Raw genomic sequence first — 25119 nt, 5'->3', positions numbered from 1 at the left:
AAAGAGGAGGGTACAGCCTGATGGGATTTCAAAACTGTGTCATGCACACAACCATGACACAACATTGCAAGAGCGAAACTTGCTGTCAGCAGGACATCTGGAGCCCAAAGCAGAGTTTCTAAAGAGACTGCAGACTTCCTGGCAATGTCTGAGAAGTCTACAGTTACCAGCAGGAAGTATAAATCCACGTGCACACCCAGGACACGGCGAGGGGTAAGGCCTATGAGCCACTATCTTCATGCTGTAAAACCAACCCACAGGATCCTACTTCGTGCACCAGCCTCCAGCCTTCCCAAAACAGAAAGGGCCAGATAAGAGAGGCCTCTTGTCTTCTCTGCTCCTCAGACACAGTATTTTTTAGTTTTGTAGATGTAGTAACAGTTGCAGGCTGTGGAAAACTGACCTAACTACAAACAGCAGCACTCTGGTGCTAGGTAAAGAAACCTAAACTAGCATTCCTCCCACAGACACACAAGTGAGAGGCTGTATGACTAGGCCAGGGAGTTAGTTTTCACAGAAATACATAAGGATTGTTTTCAAATGACTAAAAATCTTGTCAAGTTTTGTACTAATAATCACGTTATTAGAGATTCACATCTTCTGATTTGCACCACCACTTCAGCTAAAAACGTTGAAGGGTGATGCAAGCTGTAACTGCAGAAGGGAACACTGTCTTCTTGACATAATCTGTTGTGCTGCCTCCCACTGTCTGTCTCAACTCTGTCAGTTTTAGAAACCAGGACTGGCCAAGTGACAAAAGATGAAGCAATCACTTCTCTCTAACGCAGCGTCTAGAACAGAGGAACCTGATGAGCAGACATACTCCAGCGAGGAAGCACGTATAGATGAAAGGCTAAGGGAAACAATTTTCTGCCAGCTCTTGCCACCCATGTCTCAAATAAGACACTAAACACTTCTGAAATGTGTTGCTACCAGCTTCGCCCTACTCCATTTCTTCCCTTTCCCTTTCTTTTCTGAGACAACAGAACAACTCAGATACCAATGGTCCCAAGGTCAGTGCTCTTGCAACAGAAAGTACTGTTAACAGAGACTAGAGGTGGCAGCCCTGCCTCTTGCACCTCACGCTAAGTGCCAAAAACATTAATTACTTCCACCAGCAACAGTCTCATCTTGTCCCATTCCCTCAGCTGAGTCCTCTTCCAAGCCCAGCTGAAGCACTTATGTACTCTTCTGGAAGTCTTTGATCTGACCTGTCATCAACAGACACAAAGCTACAGAATATGCCTAGTTTCTGTCCCACATTCATTGGGGACAACAAAGGAGATAGCATCGGGCAGCACAGCACATAAAGAAAACAAATGAGCCAGATGCAGTTACTGTGACACTTCTGCTGAACAGGTCTGTCTTCCCCTGATATTCCTTGTTTTCTTTGAGAAGTTTAAGGATCAAGAACCAGACCAGATGCAAGCACACCTCTGAAGAAACTGTACTGTGGAGTGCAGAAATAATCAGAAGAATAGCACAATGAGCCCTTTACGTCCAAATACTGGATGTTCAGAGGAAACAGTAGCTTTTTAGGAAGTTCACACAAGTCTCTGGGATCTTTCAAAACAGGATTTACTGGTCAGAGTCCTGGTCCTGTAAATTACAAAATCCTACAGCCTTCTGCCAAGGGAAAATATATGGTTACATTTCAGTTCTGTAGTGAATCACAAGCATGCACTTTGCAGCACGTCAGCATCAGCAGAAGAGACCTTACATTTGTATACATATATTAACATGACTGTGCTCATGCATCACACAGCTGTGTGTCAACAGGACTGTGCCTTTGTGCATGAGCCTAACAGGCTGATGGTGAACAAATGCATGTGATAGGAAGGGCTATCTTTCAGAGGTACCTAAAGCAGGGATATAATTGGGCATTTTAGCTTCTAAATGTGTTCCGACATGCAATACAAGTGCCAGCACCCAACGTGAATCTGCCTCTGAAAGCTGGGCTCACAACAGTGCGTAAGAGTCTCTGCTGAAATCCAAACGCACAACTCACACAGTGGTAATGCTACCTCGGGTATCAAAAGTTGGCTGCAGATCTAAATGGCCAAGAAAAAAAAACAACCCGTTGGACTGAGATTTCACAGGACCCTACAGCACCAGCACAGAACTAAGCGCCTTAGGAGACACCACTGTTCCAATCCTTTCCTAAGGAGTAGCCAGTATTTTGTGACCTAATGCTCTTCCTATCCCATCTCTGGCATAGCAGCCAGAGTATTTTTACAAACCTTCCCAAGGAACTTGGTACTACCTTGTAGCTGTCTCAGAGAAACAAAGGTTATTCCTAGCTCATGTTGGCTCATTCCTCTTCCTTCCCTCTGCATCATCACATTTCTCAAGAAATGCTGGAGCAGCTAGTAGGTCTGTAAGCGGGGCAAAAGTACACATATAACAGGTTTCAATTAGGAAAAAGTTGAAAGGGACACTTGTACCTTTCAGGACAGAAAAAGAATCCTATGCAAATGTGTCACTTTGAAAATGAAGCAATATTACATGTGAAAACTGTTAAAACTCACAGGGAAAAATAATTAACTTCAGATTGTCAATGGGAGGGACAAACCATGAAAATGCAAGGTGTGCAAAGCAGTGCAACAGGATAGCATAAAGAATGGTTTTGAACAATATGTTTACAAAGAATGGAAAGAACGGTTCTGTAACTCTCATGGAATGGAGACTAGCTCTGTGCCCCTGCTGTAAACCCCTCTCTACAGAGAGCTGCAGGGACACGGTTTGAAATTGCACTATCCACTTTGGTCTTTCAGACAACCATAAACCGGAAGGAGTTCGCAAGCCACCATCAGTCCCAAGCTGATAAAAAAAGGCTACAGCTTCCTGATTGCTTTCATTTGCTGTCAAGCTAAGCTTCAGCTGACCATGAGCAGCTGCCCAAGCGTGCAGCACTGGCCTGTGAACCTTGCAAGTTGTTGTGACCTCTGCCAACTATGCAAGAGCCCTACCAGTCACTCCTGGCCATGCAGCCTGCTCCTCAGGGATGGGCAGCTGCATTCTGGTCTCCTGCCCCCCAAGTCAAGGGTCTTAATCCCACCTCTGCCTCTCTAGCTCTGAGTTTGAAATGCTCCCCTGCCCTTACTTTGGCTTACTCCTGCTGCTGACTAACTCCTTTATGACCCATGACTTAGCTGACTTCTAGCATGGCCTTTGCCCAAGCACTTGTCTCTTCATCTGGTGCATCCCTGAGCTTGGCTGGGTTCTCACTGCAGCACCCAGCTATCATTGTGAAGAATTCCTTTGGCTTTAGTCTGGTCTCAACACAGAGCATGCCATCTCCTACCCAGGTCGGGTATGGATGGCACGGCAGCGTTCAGAGAACAGCAGCAGCAGAAGTGACTAAGAACTGAACAGATTAAAATAAACAAACATGTGTCACTTGGTTGAAAGAGTACTGCGAAAGAGAAGCAGGAAGGTGTAATGATGGTGTACAGCAGGATGAAAGGCATTATTCTGAAAGATGGTACGCCTAAGAGGAATAGGAGGAAACTGAGGAAGGGAAAGTCAGGCTATTACAGAAAAACACCCTAAAGGTGAGTTCTGGGAGACTGGAGGGCAGTCTCCATAACTTTTCCTTCCAAAATTAGACCTTATATTACAACCTAAATGCAAAGAGGTCTGCAGACATTTCTGAATCTTAACCTAATAAAGCTTAGATGCTCTTGACCCACAGAATATGCTATTATAAACAAACATGGCAGCAACAGAAATTCCAAGCTAGCTCCACCCTACCGCAGGTAATAAGGGATAGAGGACTGAAACAAAAAAGAAGTCTCTCTCCATTGAACAAATTGGTTAGCAAGGTAAACTGGAATCATAAGGCACAACTGTACTACCAAACAGAACGCAATAATTTAGGGCAGAATCAGGCCAAATTACTTTTGCTTTGCTCCACATAAAAAACCCCAACCAAACTCACTCCTTGTCTATGATCTTCAGAGCACAGGATTTGTTTATTTCCTACACAGCCTGTGGATGCTCCCATTTTGGGAACAGGGCTTCCCAAACTGTGCATCAGATGAAGACAGAATGCGCTGACTCCAGTCCCACCCAAGAACCTAACAAGCTCTGCAAAGGAACTGCTCACCCCACCAGCAATTGTTTTGCAAGAAGTCAGCTCTCCTCTTCACATGCCTCATCCAGCAGGAGATGTTCCCTCCCCTCTCACCTGCCTCTCATTATTCCTTGCCTGTCAAAGGCTGAGGTTTTGGTTTTGCCCTTGTCTTCACCTCTTGGTTTCTGCCTGATCAAAGAGTGCCATGTCAACGCAAGGAGCAAGAGGAAAAGAGTATATGTGTGACTGCTCTCAGGGTGGGTAAGATCCTGAAATGGGCTGTGCCGTTCCGTTTCCTCCCTCCCTCTCTCCCAACTGCCAGATGCCCTTGGTCCTGCAACTGAACGGAGGAGAAAGGAGATGAGGTTACTGGAGTTCATTCACACTGCACACAGCGCTGCTCTTGCCTCCCTTCCTGTTTGCATGGAAGTATCAGTCCCTCTGACAAAGGGAGAGGGAAAAGAGAAACAGGCAGAAAGGGAGAGAGAGGAGATGATGGTAAGAGAAGATAGGCTTTTCCCTGGTTAATGACTGGAAATGAATAACAAGTGATATCAGGAGTGATGTGGCCACCTTGCTGCCATGAAATTCCTTTAAAGGCCATTGACACAAGTTCCCTTGAACTCTGGAAAACGGTACAAGCCAGCTCTGGGTAAAAAAGCCCCAGTCCCTTCTACCCCTTCTAGGCTTTCAGCTGTCACCTCAGCTTTCAAGCTTCTGGCTAACGTAGAGTATAACCACCTTAGGAATGGCAAAAACTAGGGCATGCACTGGGTTACAGCAAGGAAGATGTTACAGTAGCAGCATCCCTCCACCTTCCCCTCCAAGCCATCTTGTAAAAAATGACAAGTCATCCTTTCTCAGCTCCATCCGGCCAGATGAGCTCTGAAGCCAGTGACACGACATGGCGAGTAGACAGAGCACAGCCACTTTGGAGCGACACCAACTTGTGCAGCACCCACAGGGATGAACACGAGAAGAACTTGCCATTTGTAGCTGGACTGCAATAATCCTCCACGTCTGGCTGCGAATCCAGCTCATTGACAGCTCGACACCACTATCAGCACCGACCTTCAGATGGCAGGAAGCACAACTGAGGCTTTGACAGGGGCTTCCAACAGGAAAAATCCCATCTGTGCTCCTCCCAGGAGGATGAAACACACAAAGCAGAGCAGCTGCCCCCTCCTGCTAGCAGAGGAGCAAAGGGCAGCTCTCTGCCACTCCTTGGGAAGAAGGGGAAGGGAGGAGATCCAGCCTGGAGCCTTGTCTACACAATATGTTTGTCAGCATCAGCTATAATAGCAAACTCTCGCCTATGGAAATTCACTTTAAAGCAGCAACAGCTTTCTTTTGCCAGTACCACTCACAATTTCCCCAAGCAAATTAAGCTATTCTACCAGTAAGTCTTTTTTTTCCCCTTGCACATCTAAGTGTATCTATGCAAAAGTGGTTTTGGTCTGCATGTTTGTTTTTCTTCCTAGGCCCCTGTATTGGCTAATGGTGTAATTCTTTCGCACTTCTAACCAAACCACCAGGCATAGACACACACACACACAAAAAAAAAAAAGAATAAAATCAAACATGAAAAGTGTTCAAGCAACCTAGAAAAACTTCCTACTACAAAATAATCTGCTAACTAGCAAGACCCTGTTTTGGAAAATTAAAGTTGAGGTGTTTGCAGCACATTATTCCTGCTGTTGACCAGCTCTTACACATCCTACATGCAGTGACAGCTCATCATGTCCTACCTGATGGATGAAAACAAGATCTGACCCCACCACCTTAGTTTCCTTACAGATGCCACTGCATGGCAGCATGGAAAACATGTCCACAGACTCTGTTTCTTTCTGGATTCCTTCTCTAGCTTTACTCAGCCATCAATACCTTGTTCTACACAATTATACATAGCTATCCAAAACATAACAGCCAGCCATTCTTTGAAGCAACTGTTTTAAGACCCAGAGCTTCCTTAGTCTTCGCAGAGAACAGGGTTTAAAAGAGACAGGAAATACACAGTGTCATCCAGATCAGAGGTAATGGCAATAACCAGCTAGGTTCAAAAAGCTGTGTTTTTTTTAAAATGGGGCTTGCACGGAAGTGAAAAAAAAAAAAAGAATAAAAGAAAAAAAAAAGAGTTAGAGAAGCCTGGCTCTTCGATCATTGTGGACTTCCACAGGGGCGCCACATTACAGAACAAAAGGAAACTCCTACCTTGGATCCTACATTCCTCCTTTATGACCCTCAGTCCCACAGATGTTACAGCCCTGCTTCAGAGAACACAAGTCTGACTCATGGCAGATTTGAGATGTCATCCCAATGCCATCTCCAAACTGAAGCAAGATCAGAACTTAAAAACAAACAAACAAAAAAGAGAGACAAGAATGAATACCCCAAATAGCATGCCGGTAGTAGAGATGCGAGGGAAAAGGATTAAACCTAGTCTGTAAGCAATAAGAGAACCAACTAGATTTTGCCTAGAAAAGGGCACTGCAGGCCTTTTTTCTGCATATAGAAAATTATAATGATAAATAATCACACAACATACTGTTTACCTGATTGTTTCCTTAAAATAATTCCATCTCCACTGAACTATGCAGTAAGGGAATAACATTTCATCACCCATGCCTATTCTAGCCAAGTGCCTTTATCAGCTGGCACCAGAAAAAGGAAATCTGCTCAGCTCCCCAGGTTGTCTCAGCCCATCTCTTCAACATCAGTATCCCAAACTGCTGTTGACTCCTCTGAGCAGGAAGACAGCCCAATCCGCTGTCAGCACTGAACTACTACTAAAACAGATAAAAGCAGTAAGAAGCAGCTGCAATATTTTACTAGGAAGACAAGATGACAAAGGATGCGTAAAGCTGTAGGATGTATCACAGCAAAGCCAGAAAGAGAACTTAAAAGCCCGCAAATCCTAGCCCTTGTCCAGATGACCTTCTCTTTCAAACTGGTCTTCTCCATCCTCTAGAAGCTATGAAATAAAAGAACATGAAGAATAAGAGGCAAAAGAAGAAAGAACACAATAAAGGAGAGGGCTGTTTATGGTACAATTGTTCATTTTTCTTATTTCCTCCTTTCCTCCTACCCCAAGAGTACTTTCATCAGCATACTGCATATCACCATAACTGAAACAAGATGGTTTCTGGGAAACAGCCTTTTAATAATGTACCTAGACAGCACTTTGTATCCAAGTGCCATCCCACCTAAAAGCATCAATCAAAACAATACCAATCACAGGCAAAACAGAAATACAGTACTGGATTGCAAAACAGGCAGGAAACTCATTAAGAATCCCTTAAGGGCAGTAGGGGAAAAGTACCGATTTCCATTCATAGAAATATCATCCCTAGATGTAGCACAGAGGTCAGGAAGAAATGATACTACTACAGAAATACCCATATAAAGAACACATCGGAGGGATACTGGAATGGAGTTTTAAATTGCTTCAAAGTAAGCTTGACTGTTAGTCTATTCCCCACTCATCCATTACCGGGGATATATTTTGGCAGGTTTTTGCTAACACTGCTCTTAGAAGAATGGGAGAAGAGAGGCAGGGGTACCCACCCTGCAGCAGATGTGCATATCCAAACCTAGATCGGCCAGAAGACTGCAGTAGAGCAAGAAGAGAGATCAGAAGAGGTGCCAAGAAACACAGTGAAGCCTGGCACAGGGGTGCAGGTCAGAATAAAGGACTATTATGAGCTCTGTTGCAAAGTAAACTTGCCCTGCTTTTGACTTTACTATTCTGGATCCTGGCCTGTAGAGTCTATTTCTGCTTTGGGGGTCATTGCAACTAAACACTTCGAAGGTACAATAACAGCAAAATAAGGAGGGATTTTTTTGTTTGTTTTTTTATAAACCCACAGGGTAGAATCTAAGAGGGAAGGGTTAAAGGTCTGAAAATGAGAGAAAGAGGATCTGTGCAACAGGAAGGGAGCATGTGAGAGGGCGTGTGACAGGCTGTGTAGCAGAATGTGTGTGTAGATCTCATTCCCTCTGAGGCTCTTGGCCAAATGTGGAGCTGAACTTTCTGCAGACTTTGTCCTGCCAAGTCATGTTCCCTTCTCACACTGCCTGACATCACCACAAATACTCAGCTGGAAAACAGTCCAGAGCCGGACAGAGTCCACTGCTCAAACACCAGCCAGTGAAATGGCTGCACTCACCGCACACCCACCAGATGAGAAACCAGAGCCACCGACCCTCCTCACAGGTTATCTCCAAGCGCCCAGGAGGCCTCAGCCTCTTCCATCCAGAAAGAGCCCTAACAAGGCACAAAGAGATCGGAGGTGCTAACAGACAAATGCTTTTCTATTGCCCAAATAACGTAGCCCAGAACAGATTGAAAGTCTGCACAAAGGCTCTAAGAGAAAAAAGCAAAAGAACGTAACCATCAGATTGTCCGGGTTTGTCACCAGCAACGTGCTGCAAGGAACCCACTCTGTTCCCAACTCCAGTGCAAACCTGCCACAAGGAGAAGGAAGCAATCACACACGACCCACCGACAAACCAGGAGCCAGTGGTTCTGCAAAGACTGATTCTCCAGCAGGGTTGGCATGAAGCAAGCAAACATCATACTGTCAGAGAGCTTGCATCGCCTGACTTCTCAGAAATAATTGTGAATCCAAGATCAATGCTGGAAAATGTGAGCACGTGTAGGAGTGTGTGGGAGCGGGCAATGGGGCTAAGCCAACAGGTGGCTGGATTTCTTATTTTGATCCTTGAATCAAGGGAGAAGGGTGGGGATGGCCTGCTGATTCTGGGACGCCACTAAAAGCACCACCCAGAGCACGTATCAGGGAGTAGCAGTTGGAGATGATACTGAAATAAGGGAGGACAAAGTCTGCAGCCTCTTCTTGTTTTTTCTTCAGTCTTCATCCCCAGCCTGCTGCTCAAAAGCAGCATGATAGAAAATGCCCTCAAAGTGCAGGTGATTGGAAGAAAATTCATGTTTTCTTCAGGACAAGGTTTCTGCTTTCTCCACTCCTGTTCTACTTCTAGGAAAACAAACAGCAACTTGGGAGTTTCCTGGAGACCAAGGGAAAATTCTTCTTAGGCCCATATAGCTCAGAAAGTTAAGTGCCCTCTTCTCAGACACGCCTAGATAACAGAAGTTACATTATACAATCTGTGCTTATCGGTATTTTACATTTTAAAACATTCCTTATGGCAGAAGCTCCCGCTTCCTTTGCTAAGGAAGGGAGTCTGACACCTTTGTAAAGGTCTAGCAGTGCAACCTTGCCTGTCCACGTGCTATACGGACCTCAAATCAAATCCCTGGGGCTTCCTACCCAGACCTGCACATGCCTGAGAATCTGTCCCCCTCACCAGTTGTAAACACAGAAGTCATCTGTTGAACTTCTTCCTGGACTTCTCACAGAAACCAGAATATTATTCCTCTCCTACAGACAACGGCCAAGGGTATGAAGCAGTCAAACAGGAGACCAGAAGCACAAAGCTGGTATTTGAAGGCAAGGTGACAGCTTCGCCTTCTACTCTCGGAACGTGCAGCTGGGTGAGCTCCCCTGCCTCAGTGGCAGGACTCATGCAAGCCAAAGCATGCTGGTGAGGAGGGCTGGCCACAGGACTCTCCTTGTGTGCATGTGTGCATGCATGTCAAGGCAAGCACCACCAGAGCAAGTCTCAAAGGCTGTTCCAGTGCAACTTCATGTGCCCACAAACATGCGCACATGGGTTCCTGCTGGTGGCTGCACAAGAAGCCACTACATGTGCAATATCTGACAGCCTGACTGTGTAAAATCCTCCAGGAAAATTCACTGGCATGGCATGTGGAGTCCTCTGGGGGCTGGCACATTTCTGCATGTATGTCCCTGGCAATGGAGATACGCTATGGAGCTGTTGCAGAAGCCTACCTCTTTGCCCTCATTCCATTAAGGGCCCTAGATAGACTATTTAAATTCCAAACATTTTCCTTTAAATGGATTTTACACACATTTTTCAAGATTACACTCATTCAATTTATTTTCTAAGTTAATAACAATTTATGATAAAGCCTAAAACAATCATTTAAACAAGTACACACCCTATCCAAGCAGCACATGGTTGCTGGAGAATGTTTAAAGAGAGTATTTCCTAAACTCGAGAAAGTCACTAAGTCTGCAGAACCAGAATCCACTGAAATACCAAACAAACCTTTCTTAAAAAGGCAGAAAGATTAGCTTCTTCAATTCACTTATTAAATTAGTTCAGTGCACTCAAAGTTAGGGGAGGCAGCATAAAATGGGGGAGGAGGTGTTTCTCTTCCAGTCTCTGAATAAAAACAAGACAAGGGAGGATGAGTTACGGTCATTCCAAGATCTGGAAGGACACAATGACCAAAACCAACCAGTTCATTTTGCTAAGTACAGATAACACTACCCTGTTAAAATAAGTCAGTTTTAATAGCACACACTCCAGCAAGCATATTTTCTCTTATGTATCCAGTGCGTGATTACAGTGTAATTATAAAAAAACCTGCATATTTAATTTGACCTTTTCATTCAAATGCTGTTTTGCACAAGTCATGAGGAAAGAAATTATTCACCCAGTAAATACAAACCACTGTTTTCTAATGTAAACATTTACTGTGATATAATAGCATAAATGGCTGTATGTAGATACACTGTATCATCCTGTTTAGGAAGACTTAGTAATAGATGAGCCTCACCAATTTGAATAAACTTTCCTTTTAAGGAAGTATCAAATGCAAAACAAAGCTTAAATGAATTATTTAAAATACCAACTTTAATCACGATTTAAATCAGCAAGGGGGAAGCCTTGATTTAAACCAATTAACCTTGTTTGTTTCATAATTGTGATAGGAGCAGCAGGCCAAGACAGCCCCTCTCCCTGGAGGGAGAGAGGATACAACTTCCATGACTAGTTTGTTTCAAGAAATTTAACGAGTATATTTTCCAATATTTTTTTAAAACCTTAAAACAAACTAAAAAGCCTTACATGACTGACAAGAGAGTAGGTGTCTTCTGGCATCTGCTTTAGCAATCGTTCTGATACTCACCCAACATCTTTTATTTACATCTCAGAGAGGTTTCTATGCATACACAATACAACCTGACTCTGCAGCATGGCTTTTAAATTGCTTTAATCCTCACTTCCCACAAGATAGTTCTCCTACTTAATCCTACAGACACTAGTTTTCGTCTGTTCAAAACAAGAATTAGATTTCTCATTCTCTAACATTGTTCTCTTCATTGCTTCACCAACTTCCCACTAAATAAACGTTTATCTTTTCCCCTCCCTTAAACATACTGGAAGGTCTGCAGTGCTCTGTTCTCCTCTGTGCACTACCCTAATTAGCCTTTGCCCCCCCCAAATAAGATGCTTAAAAGCTTGACAGTGCATACTTCAAAGCGATTTATTAAATTATACCAAAATTGGGTATATCACCTTAACAGTTTATTTTTGACACTCAATAAAGAAAGTAATTTTGCTTTACAGGAAATCTGGTTTTGAGATCTCTAGATCTAAAAGTGCAAGCTACACTGGCTCCAGGGGTGTCTCCTTTTTAGTGAGGACATAAGAAAGGAATTTGTCTATGCCCCAAAAACAGTAAAAAGGTATTTTGTCCTGAGAAGGACATCACAGAACAAAAATGACACAGGAGTCCTAAAGTAACCCATTGTACCACTTCTAATAGGGACAATTCTAAGATCTGCCAGAACATGGACAGCCTCATCTAATTTAACAATATTATACACATCTCTCAAAACCAAACTGACTCCAGTACAGCTTCTAGCTGCAGTAACCACAACAAAAATGCCAAGTCAAATGTTGTATATTAGCAGAAGTATGATCTAATGACCAAGTTCAACCTGTTTGCAGCCCAGATGCAGACCTGTACCTGTCAGCAGGAACCATTCCCCTGAATTCCCTCCTAAGATGAGGTTCCTTCCCACCGAGACAGTTTCCACAGCCAAGAGAAGGTGATTCTGCCTTCCTAAATTATTAGGCTGTGAGAAAAACAAGGTAACATATCCTACTGCAGACCAGCAGGAACAGTTTCCCCCAGTGAAACAAGGTATCTTTGTATAGAGTCATAGAATGGTTTGGGTTGGAATGGACCTTAAAGATCATCTAGTTCCACCCCGCCTGCCATGGGCAGGGACACCTCAGTTCTGAAACACTGATTTTTCTCCAAGAGCATCAGGTCTGTGAATCTTATTACTTGGGGTGGGGGGCAGTGACATACAATCTGATAAGCTTTCCTATTCAACATGCAAAGACACACACATCTGCAACAATGAGACTTTCACAGCAGCTGCTTCCAGAGCAGAAAGCAGGATCACCCCTCAATGCCTTCAAGACAAAGCATATTATATTCTATACTCTTCTTTGGGCAGATGGGAACACAACTTCTGAAAAACAGCAACAGTTAAAGACCTTAAATTCAAAACTTAAAATTTTGAAAACTGTCGATCTTGCTAGCCATACAATCACCAATCACAGACCAGATCTAATTACAAAAGACATGACTTTTGAGGTCTGACACCATCACCACTGGATCAAACATTTAACAGCAAAAAACTCATCCTTTTGCTTACCGCAGAACAAGTGTGCCGAGTTGCGAGAACTAATCCTACAGAAAGCTTCTTTCTTGGGGGAGGGAAAAAAAAAAGTCATAGCAATCAAACGCACTTTAACACGCTGGAAACACGACTCTTCCTGCAGGTGCGAGATCAGTATAAGGCAGCAAACTCACTCTCTGTACTTGTACGGCTGCACACCTGTTTGTCTGCACACCCTCTGCCTGCCTCCTCGCTGCATAGCCAGCTGGTAAAGGAAACATGCTGACAAGGCACAGAGGGCTGCAGCAGCAGTAACTGGAAACAACTGACGACGGTAACCCAAGCAGGATGCACTAATTCTGCGATAAAGTTTCCTGTTTCTTACTTTTTTAGATTAGGCAATTTATATATATAGTCCCTGCTACAGTATTTCTCCTTGCATCCCTTCACAATACAAGTAGCTGCAGGTTTCCTCCAGCAGCTAGAGAACTCCCAAGCAGCTGTGCAACAACTCATGTTCTGTCCTACCCGAGGCTGGTTTGGGTTTATTCCCCCCACCTCTCATTTTTGGGGGATGGGAGGGAGAAGGTTGTTAATTATTTTCACCCCTGCTTTTCTCCTGCAAAAGCTGGCCTTCCTGTATGAAGAAGGATGCATGGGCGCATGCATGTATGAGAAAGAAATATCACAGAACTCAGTGCTAGATTTCAAAAAAGGGTTATGCCAGGAAGCCACACACAGTCAGTCTGCCCTCACAAATCTTGTGGCAGCAGTAATCTTCTGGCAAACGTGCCACGGGTGTGATAGCAGAGAAGCACGGCAAGGCCAAACTCCATCTGGTCCTGGCACAATGCACACTGTGTCCAGTGCCCTCTTTCCACAGCCCAAAGGAAAAGAAGGGCTGAGCTCAGCAACACTTTGCTGAAATTTTCAAACTGCGTTTGCTCCCCTAATCATAAGACAAGACATTTTTTTCTGTTTCTACCTCAGCAGGGGGGTTATGCCTTGATTAAGACTCACTTACTCCACAAACCAAGCCCACCACTCACTAAAGTAAAAAACAGCTTTTCCTTTTTCTCCTGTCTGTCCTCAGGCACAGTCTTCTCCCTGACACCTGGGGAACAGCAGATACTCCACATACCTCAGAACGAGCAGCAGAGCTGAGAGGACTCTTCCCTACAGACAAACATAACCTGCAGTCATAGCCAGAAACTGGCTGACATGCAGTGATCCAAACAGTTAGTCAGAAATGTGACTCAGTGTTGGAGACTCCCTCAGAAAAGCCTTGCAGTGAAGGGCCCAGCTGTGCCTTTAGGAAAAAGAAAAGGCAGGGAGGAAATATCAGGAGATAAGGTATTTCTCTTTCACCGATAATCCAAGGTTTGCTTCTGGCCTATAATGAAATACCTGTCTTGACAGATCCGTGGACCTTAGCACAAGGAGCATCAGTGAAACGGCACAATGAAGAGTCATCACCAACGTAAGCAAAGTTACCTTTTAACAGCACCATGCAAACCGACAGCTGTGCGGATGAGTTTGCGTCCTAGAAAGCTCGCAGTCGGGGTTGACAGGGCGCAACAGGTGAACGAGACGGAGAAACGCAGAGCTGCGCAGGGCAGACAAGGGAAGAAGAGACCTAACGAGTTACCACAAAGCAAGTAAACATCTCCGTGGTGCACCTGACAGCATCTCCGGAGACAGCAGACAGAGATCCAGGCTCTTTGGACGCACCGTAACGGCCACGAGTCGCCGATACCCCTCTCCCTAAACGCCTGCTTCGACTTGCTACGTCCATCCACCTGCGGTTGCTGCCCATTCTCCGGCCTCTTTCGCAGAGGGACCCTCCTCTCCAAGCAGCAACCGCTGCCAGCCCGAGGCAGCGGGCCCTGCTGCCGCCTGCAACGCCAACAACCCTTCCCCCCACCGCCCCCCATTCCTTCCAGCACCTTCCAGCGCCGACCGGACCCGGCCCGGCCCGACCCGACCGGCGGCAGCAGCAGCACCACCACACGGGAGAGCGGGCGGGCGGCGCCGGGCCGCCGGTACCGGCTCCCAGGAAGCGTTGCCGCGGCTCGGGCCGGCGCAGGCCGCGGAGCGGGAGACCGCGTCCCCGTCTCCCCCCCACGCCGTGAGTCACGGACAGGCGGAGCGGACGGGCCGGCCCCGCGGGCGGCGAGGAGGAGGAGGAGGAGGAGGAGGAGGCGGCGGCGGCGCCCGCCCACCCGCCGTCCCCACAGCCACGACCGAGGGGAAAAGTTACCGGCGCGGCCCGCGGCTCCTCGGCGATGTGCGGCCGCCGCCGTCGCCTCCTCCTCCTCCTCCTCCTCCTCCTCCCCCGGTAGCACAGGTGCCCGAGCCGCCGGCGGGAGGGGCGGCCCGGTCCCGGTCCCGGTGCGGGGGGGGGGAAAAGCCGCGGCGGTGATGTCACGCGCGGCCGCGGGTCACGTGCAGGCGCTGCCCGCCCCCCCCCCCGCTCCGTGAGCACGGTGAGAGGCGGAGGCAGCCCCCCCCCCCTCCTCCGGGGGGGTCGGGGGGCAGCTCGGAATTAAACCCTGCCCGTTAATGACGGGTAAGGGAAAGAGCGGCCACGGAGGGAGTCAGACCCTCGTCCCGGGCTCCTCCGTGCCCTCCGCCGGTTCTCCGCCCTTCACGGCAAAACGAGCTGGGCTTGGAGCCGCGGAGGCTCCCCCGGCTCCCGGGATTTCGTCGCGGAAAGCGAGAGCCGCGGTTCTCTCCTTTTTCTTAAAAGAAAAGGGAATGCCTAGAACCCCCCTAACGTAATCACCTGCCCCTGCCCGCGGGGAGGCGGAGGCGAGCCCAAAACATCACAAATTTCCCTCAACCGCCGACGCTCTTCCCCTCTATTCAAACGGCACCTACCAGGCCCGCCGCCGAGGATCCAGCGAATGCCCACCCGGTAGCACGTTACCCCGGCGGAGACCGACCGCCACGACCGTACGCGGCTCCCTCAGGGGACCCAGCCGCCGGGCTCCGCCTTCGCCCCCTCACGGGAGGCGGGAGCAGCCCCGGGGACCCGCCTGAGGCCCAGCCTCCCTCCCCCCCCCGGGGAGTGGCGGCCGACCCGGGCCCGGTCGCGACGTTTCCGCTGTGCTCAGGAAAATTGCGTCCGGGCGGCCCCTTCGGTTCGGCGGCGGCTCGGTTCCGAGTGGCGGCGGGTGGAAGCGCCATGGCGGCGGGGTGCGGCTGGGGAGGAGGCACCGTCCTCCTCCTCATGGCGCTCTGCCTGCAGCAGCCGCCGCCCGTCCGGCCCCGCAGCCTCCGCTTCGTAACCCTGGTGAGGGGAAAATGGGGAGGGGGGCGGGGGGGGGGGGGAACCGGGTCGGACCGGGCCGGCTGTGACGCGGTGCCGCCCGCAGGTGTACCGGCACGGAGACCGCTCTCCCATCAAGGCCTACCCGCGGGATCCCTTCCAGGAGGGCGCCTGGCCCCAGGGCTTCGGGCAGCTCACGCAGGTGCGTGTGGGGTCCGCGGACGGGCGGGCGAGAGAGAGGGGAACCGGCCGAGGCCGCCCGCCGGTAACGCCCGGTTGCCGTTGCAGGTGGGGATGCGGCAGCAGTGGGAGCTGGGCCAGGCCCTGCGGCGGCGTTACCGCGGCTTCCTCAGCGACACGTACCGGCGGCAGGAGGTCAGCAACCGGGGGCTCGGGGCGGGGACGGGACACGGGGACGGGACACGGATCGGGCAGAGGATCGGCGGAGGCCGGGCAGCAACGGCCCCGCTGTGAGACCGGGAAAGCCGCCGGCTCTGCAATGGCGGGGGAACAAAACAGGAATGCTGTGTGGTAGCCGGTCCTTGTTTCTTCCTCGAGATTGTGAGGGGGGTTGGGGTTTTTTTTTTTTTCTTCTTTTTTTTTTTCTTTTATCACACCAGCTGACGAGAATGCAACCTGCGTTTGCCCTGCCCTCCCCTCCCCAGTGCGCTTCGGTCACGATCCCATGGGAGTCTGTGTGTGTAAGCAGCAGTCACTAAGCAGAAGTGACCCTCTCGTAAAGTATCGACAGCTTCAGTCGACCAAAGACAGCGGTTTTCCTCTCTCTCTCTCACGCCAGGATGTTGCCACGCTTTATAAAAGTTCTGGAGAAACTGGTCGGTTTCATTTCTAAAAAGTTAACAGAGCCCTCAGGCTAAGCACAGGGGGAAATCTGAAAGATCCAAAAAGGCAAGGAAATATAAAATCCCCTCAAATACTCCTGCTGGTTGATCAAAAAGGTGTGAGTCAACCAGAACATGAGCAAGCGTCGTGAGGAGAGGCATGCTGACACATGGTTCAGATGGACAGCGGGCCAAGTCGAGACCCCTTGTCCCACTACTGGCACTGTGTCGGTTCAGTGATTTTATCTGAGCTCACTTGGGGTGATTGACCAGATGGGGCAAACTGAGAAGCCCCATCTGATTTTCTGTCTTTGTTTCCCCCCTTTTTGGGCTCCCCAGTGAAATTCCAGCTTGACATAGTTCAGATTACATCCCTTCTTTCACATTTGCTTCATCAACAAAACTGCCAGCATCAGCTCAAACACAGATCCTTTAACCTTCCTCATAGTTCTTTTCCAAACATATTTCACTCTTAAAAAGCTTTTGCCAGCTGAAACTGTTTTCCTTGTCTTGCTTGAGAAGGAAAAACAAACCAAGGCGTATGCAAACAAAAGCTGTTCTGCTAACCAAGCCCAAACCTCTGCTCGAGTTGAGCAACCTCCCTTATAAGAAGTGTTGCCTCTGGGTGACACCATATGACCGTCCGTCACCTGACTCAGCGACAAGCTGGAGCCCTGGCAAAAGGTGCTGAAGAAAGCATGTACGCTCAGGGCTTAATTGTTTTTTTATGACACTTCTAGAATTAGACCTTTTGAAATATTTCCTTTCTATTTCTTCAGAGCTTACCAAGGATGAAAGAAATCCTGTCTAATGAGTACAGGGTCAGTTGTTTTCAAGCCACAGTTAAGAGGTAAAAGTGGGTAGAAATTGTCAGAGAAAATACATTTATTTTTTTTTAACTCATGACTGTTAAGTTTTGAGATACACTTCACATGCGAGATGCTATACAGAGTGAGCATATGTATTTTTTCTTATGTTTCTCTCTCCTCATTTAACATTTAAAAAAAAAATCCCAATCTTGGCATTGTATTTCATTCTTCCGGCTTTGTGTTCTTGTTGTTTCAGATTCAACATGCTGTTTTCTAGGGCATTCTTTCATGGTTTCCTATGTGTTCCTCTTGTTTTATCACTGGTTTCTCTCCAATCTTCCCCTAACTGTTTTCAGCACACAGATACCAGAATACCAAGGTTTTGCCATTTTGATCCTCTGAACTTTTCTCTATTTTTCTCGTTTCCCTTTTTTCTGGCTCAGATCTCTCTCTCTGAGCTTTGGAATGATAAGTCTTGGACCATTAATCCCAAGAGCCCACAATGATCAAATAAAATCCCAGGTCCCCCTTTCTCTTCCTTTCCTGTTAGTCAGATTACTTTTGTCTTTGTTTCTCAGGCATTAAAACTGAGGCTTGAAGAAGCCAGTTTTTTTTCCTGAGCACAGCAGGTCATTCCTAGAACTAAGAAATGAATGCAGGAGTTTGCCCCAGTCCTGCTCTGTAAATACAGCGTATTTCCTATCTGTGCCCATCGTTATCTGCATCTCTGTCGTGCTTCTCTCTGACTTTTCCTCGTACTCAGATTCCTTTCTATCTGTAATCTCCGCACAGTGCATCTGGCTATCCCACTGATCCAGAACAGACCACTCCAGTATTACAGACCAAATTGTCTTTGTGTCTGTCCTTACAGTTTTGTCCAGGCTGATATCAGCAGGCTGGGTCACCTCAACTCCTGTTATCTTCTTGTCCGTGAGCAGCTGCAGGGCACTTGGCAATGTTGCTCGGCGAGTGTGTCCTCTTGCGTCCGAGCATCACCGCTTACGATAGCATTACTAATGGTGCGCTGTCCCTGTCCCTGGCAGATCTTCATCCGCAGCACAGACTGTGATCGGACACTGATGAGTGCGGAGACCAATCTGGCAGGGCTGTATCCCCCAGAGGGGCAACAGATGTTCAACCCTAACATCTCCTGGCAGCCTATCCCCGTGCACACCGTGCCCGAGTCCGAGGAAAGGGTAAGTTAGTCACAAGGATATGTACTCAAATAGTGTGTTACGCCAACTTCTCCAGAAGTCTTTGCTTCGGTCTCAGTTCAGATTGTCTTGAACTGCTCCTGGGACCTACCTTGCAAAGGTTCTTGTGTTCTCAGAGCAAGACGAGAATTCAGGGGCTGTGTTCACTCAACATGTTAGCTGCAACGCCTCAGCAGACCACATCTGGAATATGTTAGAAGGCAGTACTTGAGCCTGTTTATAGACGCACCCCACTCATCAGGGTTTCATGACAGTCGCGCGTGTTGACTGCAAATTCTGTACTTCAGTGTTCTTGGTGACCTAGCTGCCCTTGTTGTCTCTGCCCAGCTACTGAAGTTTCCTTTGACCCCCTGTCCACGGTATGAACAGCTACAGAATGAAACACGGCACTCAGCAGAATACATAAATAAGACCAAAGAGAATTGGGTAAGTGATTGTTTGCATGAGATAAGGTGGTCTTAGGCTTGTAGTTAAAGTATTATCACCTCTGTATAATCAGAGTTCTGAGAAAAGGGTAGGAATACCTGTGCATGTAATACAGTACGAGATTAGAAAATTTAAGGCCTTTCTCTTTTCTCATACCTACAGCAATTCCTGCAGATGGTGGCAAACGAGACTGGGATCCGGGATGTCTCTCTCGAGTGTGTTTGGAGTGTGTATGACACACTGTTCTGTGAAGTAAGTTGGGCCATCATCTTACAGCCATGGGAATTTGGTCTTTAGGACTCACTGGATTTGGTGGAAAATTATTTTGCAAAATCCTGTAAAAAAACTTCTCACCATTCCCACCCTACAGTTAGAAGTAATGTTCTAATTTCAGAATAATAACAGTTCCTGCTCACTCGAAGCATGTGCCAAGAATTACCTACTTTTGTACCTATAACCTCCCACTTCATAGCTTAGATATATATCGTGCCAGAGCCAGAAAATGTCCCACCTGCATAATAAATATCTTTTTTGAAAGTCATTAGAAAATGACTGCAGTCTAAAATCTTTAGATCTCTGTGGACAAGTCTGAGTTATAAATAAGGTAGAAATGAGATCTCTGGAAACTGAAGAAGTGTTAACTTCTTGGTTTAAGTTGGGAGCTTAAATTAGGACTATTCCCAGTTCTACCTCTAGCTCTCTGTTACTTTAGATCACTCGCTTTTCTTTCTGTGCTTCTGTTAATGCCATCTCTAAAAGAAAATAATGCTTTTCTAGGTTAAGTGGGGTTCACCCACATCTAGTTTTTGACCTTTGCCAGAGAAAGACTCTAGAGATAGATGTTACCCTTTTGCTGTCTGGGCTGGGGCACCAAACTCTGTATTCATATGGTGTTTTGTTGAAAGCACTTCTCATGAAGGCTTAAACAAAATAAAAAATCAGGTTAGCTGTGCTGTGATAATGCCACAGGAGTATCCAGGAGACTTACAGTCATTGCACACAAGTTTATTTGTGTATAACTATGCAGCACAATGAAGTAAATTATAGAGATCTTTCATGTCAAACTAGCAAATTGTGGAAGAAGCAGTAAACCCAAGCATTTTGACAGTGTGTCATGCTAATTCTGTGGAGGTGCAATTCTACTTAGCTTGCTGGCAGTGGTATACAGTGGTATGTACTATTTGGGGGATGTAAAAGATAAATGTGTGTGGAATTGCACTTTGCTATGTGAAGTAGCAGCTTGAGTTGCTGCAAGCTAAGAATATTCCAGTTAAGAGCTGCATTGCACTATGTAAATTTGCCCTTTGTATCACAAACCCAATCTCCTGTCTAGTAACAATCCCAGCGAAGCAACTTCTGTCGCTAACAAAAAATACTTTGGTCAGAGAGATCAAGAATTTAAGATCATCTTCATTTTCAAGACTCACTTAACAAGCTTGCAAATTGGGCCCAGGCAGCCAGCTGACAACCACTGTAATCCCCAAGAACTTGGAGAATAGCTCGCTGTCCTGAAATGAAACCAGAATGTTTTGAGGAAGGGAAGGTTTACTCTCAAAACTATACCCTCAGGCTGATCCATCTCTTCAGCTGCTTTGGGCTTCCTCCTTTCCTCTAAAACTCATACAAACAGTGCCTTGAAGAGAAGGATTGTTTTTCTCACCTGAGCCAGTAGCTTCATTCTGCCATCTGGATGGAGAAAATAAAAAAGTCCAAGAAATAGCTGAACTTACCAGCTATTCTCATTGTAAATTAATGAAAAACTAACTAAATATCTAAGTTGCTGATGGGAGTTTCTCCGAATCGCTCAGACAGAATGGGCTCTTAAGGATATTCAGCCTCATCTTCTGGCAGTTTTAATGGGATGTGGCATAGAAAATTGCTCTGAGTAATGCCAGGGAACCACAACTGCTGTTTGTCTGCCAGTATAACTAATCCTTTCTTGTAATGGGTTGGCTGTGAAGCAAGTTTTTCTCTTGGTTCCCAGTTCTGTGTATTCTGGGTTTGCGTACTGGGCTTTGTCAGTGGCACATCACAGTATTATGTCTGCAGAGCGCTTGCTAACTTTCTCCGCTAGCATTCAGTGGCCCTCAGAGCCTCCAGGGAAATTGTCCTGCAGGTACACCAGAACACCAGAAACCTTGAGTTTGTGCTCTCTCGCTTATCTTTTTTTTTTTTTTGACTGCATGCCATCTGCAGGGCAGAATCAGCCACACATAAAGTAAATGCCCTAAGATTATTGTATCGGTGTTATGACGTAACCCTGCGCTCCAGTTGTGCTTTCACAGAAGTGTAGCTCCTAGATTTTAATCTTTATGCTTCTCATTATTAGTTTCTGAAACAACATTAAAACCCACATATATTCTTTGTATGCAGAACAGCAGCGTGAGGACAGAAGCATAAATAGGAAAGGGGCATATTTAAAATAATATAGGAAATCAGTAGCAGTATGGCCCAGACTCCAGACACCGCGACTCCCATTCTCTGACTAATCTGCGATTCATGCTACCTACAGATGAGTATTCTGTTTCTCTTTCTAGCAAGCACACAAAATGGATTTGCCTGCATGGGTGACACCAGATGTCATGACTCATTTGAAGCAACTAAAAGACTTTGGGTTTGAATTTCTCTTTGGGATCCACAATCGGGTAGAAAAAGCTCGTCTGCAAGGTGGTGAGTGCACTGGGAAGGGAGCTTCATGCCGCTCTGTCTAGTTTTTGCCTCTTACCGCTGTTCCCTTTCCTCAGGGGTCCTGCTGAATCACATAAGGAAGAACTTAACCAAAGCAGCAAATGTTTCTGCCCACCAGAACCTGAAACTACTTGCCTATTCAGCGGTAAGTCAGAGCTTGGGGGCTAGCTTTTATCCATCTCCTCCTCACAGGGGATTGGGGCGTGGTGATAGTTTTAACCCTTTCTGGCTTCTCTACAGCCCATGCAGTGATCAGGAGGACATGCACCTTTGCCTCTGGCTGGGTGGGATGTGCAGTATCTGGCATCATTCCTCCGGGGCCCCTGAGGAGAATTCCCAGCTTGTGCTTTGTTCCTGCTAGCTCAGGCTTGTGCATGAGACTGGCAGACTTTGGGGAGCCACTGCTGCATTTATTTGGTAGATGGGTTGATGCTGTTCAGATGTGATGTTTCAGCAGTGTAGACACAGAGTCATCCCCCCTTTCCAGCAGCCTACTGACTGGAAAGTCAAGCGTCTCTCCCAAATCGCTCCCTAGAGGTTAATTCTTAAAGAACAATGCAGGATATATATGGCTGTTTCACTTCCTCCCCTTCTCTGGCACCATCTCAAATCACCGTTCCTCTCCCTTCTTCCAGATGGAAGTTACAAAGGTGACGTCCCCTGTCCGTTACTGGTACAGTCTGAGCTGCCCTGCCACATCCATAAGGGTGACTGATTTGGTTTTTTTCCCTCTTTCTCAGCATGACACCACACTTGTGGCACTGCAGATGGCTCTAGATGTCTACAACAAGATTCAAGCACCATACGCCTCATGTCATTTATTTGAGCTGTACCAAGAGGATGATGGGTGAGGGCTGCAGTAAAGATGTCTGCTGTGATTTCACCTCAAGGGTTAGATACCTAGGCTAGACTCCACCCTAGGGGGATGCAATCTTGCTCCTAGTGGCAGACTCTTAGGAGGAAAACTACCACCAGAACGAAGGAAAGGGTGTGCACACTGAGTTTTTGGGAAGGGATGACTGCAGCTGGAGAAAAAAACCAAACACCTAGCTGTGTTTTGTTTTCAGTAACTTCTCTGTGGAGATGTTTTTCCGGAACGAGAGTGGGAAGGAACCTTTTCCACTGACAATCCCTGGCTGTCAGCATACGTGTCCACTGCAAAGATTCTTGGAACTCACAGATCCTGTTGTTCCCCAGGACTGGGAGCAAGAATGCCAGGTCGCAAGCAGCGTGCATGACACAGGTGAGCCCAGGCTGGACCAGAGCACGGCAGGAGGGGAAAGCCTGGAGGATACCATGTTGACCACTTGTTTTCTCCCTTGCAGAACTGTTTGTGGGTCTGGCTGTGTGTGGATCCATTCTCCTCCTCCTTATAATCCTCCTCTTGACTGTACTCTTTCGCATACAGTCTCAGCCGCCCGGCTACCGGCACGTTTCCAACGACGGAGAAGAGCAGGCCTGACAGTTGCTTCAACTCCTTCCCAGGCAGTAGGAGGGAGCAGTGTTGCCCCTAAGGATGATTGGGCACCTTCAGTTACTGAGCATTCTTCTGCTTTGGTCATTGCTTCCCAGAATGAAGCTGGACTTGATTTTTGGATGCTTTCTCAAGGTGATGTCCCAGAAAGAGAGGACTAAGCCACTCTAATGGAAATGACACCTTAATTCTGAAGGCAGTATACTGTGTGGTGCCCCCAGTCCTCATACAGCTTACCTAGTCTGGGATTCCCAACATGGCCAGTTGGAGCTGGTCAAGAGTTTTCCTCCTTTCAAGTGACTGTAAATGTTACCACTCACCATGACTGTGGCAGAGGGGCTTGGGCCTCCAGCAGCTGCCACATCCAGTGCAGTCAGGAGCTGCATCTCTCTTCAGGGTCAACCTGCTCCGAGTGCTTTTCTCTCACACCATTGGCCTGACGATGGTGGGAAGGCTGGGCCTGGAGCAGGGGGCGCAGTTCACCAACAACACACCGAGACTCACCTACTGTCCATGCAGAGGGAACTGCTGCAGATGATGGCAGACAGTGAAAAGTGATTCTTGAGGTTGCTGCCAAGTAGTTATTGCTGGCAACTGGTCCTTTTTTTCCCCTCCTCACATTGTGGTTCAAGAGAGGACTGGCCTGGAGTCAGGATAAGATTGAAAACCTGGCAGTAGTTTCTAGGATTCAGCTCAGAGTAGGTTATGTATGATCTAAAGAAGCTCTAAGAAAGCTTCATCAGAGATATGAATACCCGTGACCACAGCAAACCCACACCCCATTTCTTGTGCAGTGCTGGCTCTAGAAAGGAGAGTCCCCATAGGTAAGAAACTTGGGCCCTGTCTAAAGATTCAGCCTTTGAATTTGACTTCCCCACCTCTGAACTTCAAGGATCTATTACAGGGAGCACCCAGTATGGCAGGCAGTCCAGATTTCAGCTGCGAGCCCAAGGAATTTGCTGTGCTAGCGGAATGTTTTTATGCTGTAATTAAAGAGATGTAGCAGAGCTGTTTACCTAAGACTAGGTTAAATGCCAAGTTCTGTAGTTTTTCTTCCTATTTTCCCTACTGGATGGACAACAAACAAACAAAACCCCATTAAGGATGAGTTTGCAGGTGAGTGTGGATGCCCTTATTTGCCACGCTTTGGCATTTTGTCCAAAGTGTGATTCTTTCTCCAGGCTGGCCTCTGTGCACACTGCAGCTGCTGCAGGGAACTTCATGCCAAGTGCTCACCACCTGTTTTGTAGCTTTTGGCAGAAAATGAGAGACAGCAGCAGGCACCAGAAGCACAGGCTCTTCACATGGTGATGCTGCACATTCACTTCCCGCTTTTACTTCCCTTTCTGGTGCAGTTCCCTTCCCCTCTTGGCGGCAGAAGCCAGTTCTTAGGTTACAGACGTTTCCTTTTCTTCCCCTATGGAGTACCGTGGGGACTTTTCCCTACACCATAATCGGCATCTGCCAGCACGGGAACTCTAAATCAGCAGAAGTAGCTTGCTGTTCTCAGCATCTTCCTCACCTTTTTGTCCTCTGAAGATACAATCTAGGTCTCCTGCACAGCAAGACAGTCATAAAGAAAAAGCTACTGCCTGTGAGAACAGGCACAAGAAAGAGGTAATAGAAAGTGCATTTAAGAGGACCAGACCTGTTATTTTTTAAAGGCAGCAAATTTTGCACACACAGAGGAAAGGTTCCTATGATGATTTAGACATTTTGACTGTGAATGACTTTCTGTAATTGTTCCGATACATTTCCTTTTCATTATTAAAATCAAATTCGCACTGAACTCTAC

General features: G+C 47.0%; 2 protein-coding genes across 6 annotated transcripts in view; one reads left to right on the top strand and one right to left on the bottom strand.

Moving 5' to 3' along the window:
• Positions 1–15639, bottom strand: part of NR1H3 (nuclear receptor subfamily 1 group H member 3) — a 30058-nt gene extending 14419 nt beyond the window's left edge. Inside the window, exon 1 of one of the 5 annotated variants that reach the window (XM_075030844.1) lies at positions 15481–15639. The gene's annotated coding sequence lies outside the window, so the exon portion shown is untranslated. Of the gene's footprint in view, positions 1–14094; positions 14194–14546; positions 14735–14860; positions 14971–15480 lie in introns of those variants that run through there. The other 4 variants (XM_075030840.1, XM_075030843.1, XM_075030841.1 and 1 more) reach the window with 4 other exon arrangements.
• A 43-nt stretch (positions 15640–15682) lies between these two features.
• On the top strand, positions 15683–25113 carry ACP2 (acid phosphatase 2, lysosomal). The gene is made up of 11 exons (XM_075030838.1): positions 15683–15895; positions 15978–16073; positions 16160–16246; positions 18566–18718; positions 19064–19162; positions 19325–19414; positions 21700–21832; positions 21907–21995; positions 22591–22697; positions 22918–23093; positions 23176–25113. The coding sequence occupies exons 1-11, from the start codon at positions 15788–15790 to the stop codon at positions 23310–23312; spliced, it is 1275 nt and encodes a 424-aa protein (XP_074886939.1). The 5' UTR covers positions 15683–15787; the 3' UTR covers positions 23313–25113.
• Positions 25114–25119: the final 6 nt, after the last annotated feature.

The sequence above is a fragment of the Buteo buteo genome, chromosome 6 (assembly GCF_964188355.1).
Source record: "Buteo buteo chromosome 6, bButBut1.hap1.1, whole genome shotgun sequence".
Taxonomy (NCBI): domain Eukaryota; kingdom Metazoa; phylum Chordata; class Aves; order Accipitriformes; family Accipitridae; genus Buteo; species Buteo buteo.
The sequence above is the reverse complement of the archived record's forward strand: the minus strand, read 5'-3'. Positions and strand labels throughout refer to the sequence as shown.

Excerpts from the sequence above, each read along its gene's own strand:
- ACP2 (XM_075030838.1), top strand. The coding sequence starts at position 15,788 with ATGGCGGCGGGGTGCGGCTGGGGAGGAGGCACCGTCCTCCTCCTCATG. Across the intron at positions 16,074-16,159 it reads GCTTCGGGCAGCTCACGCAG|GTGGGGATGCGGCAGCAGTG; the intron begins GTGCGTGTGGGG and ends TTGCCGTTGCAG. Across the intron at positions 21,996-22,590 it reads AACTACTTGCCTATTCAGCG|CATGACACCACACTTGTGGC; the intron begins GTAAGTCAGAGC and ends CCTCTTTCTCAG.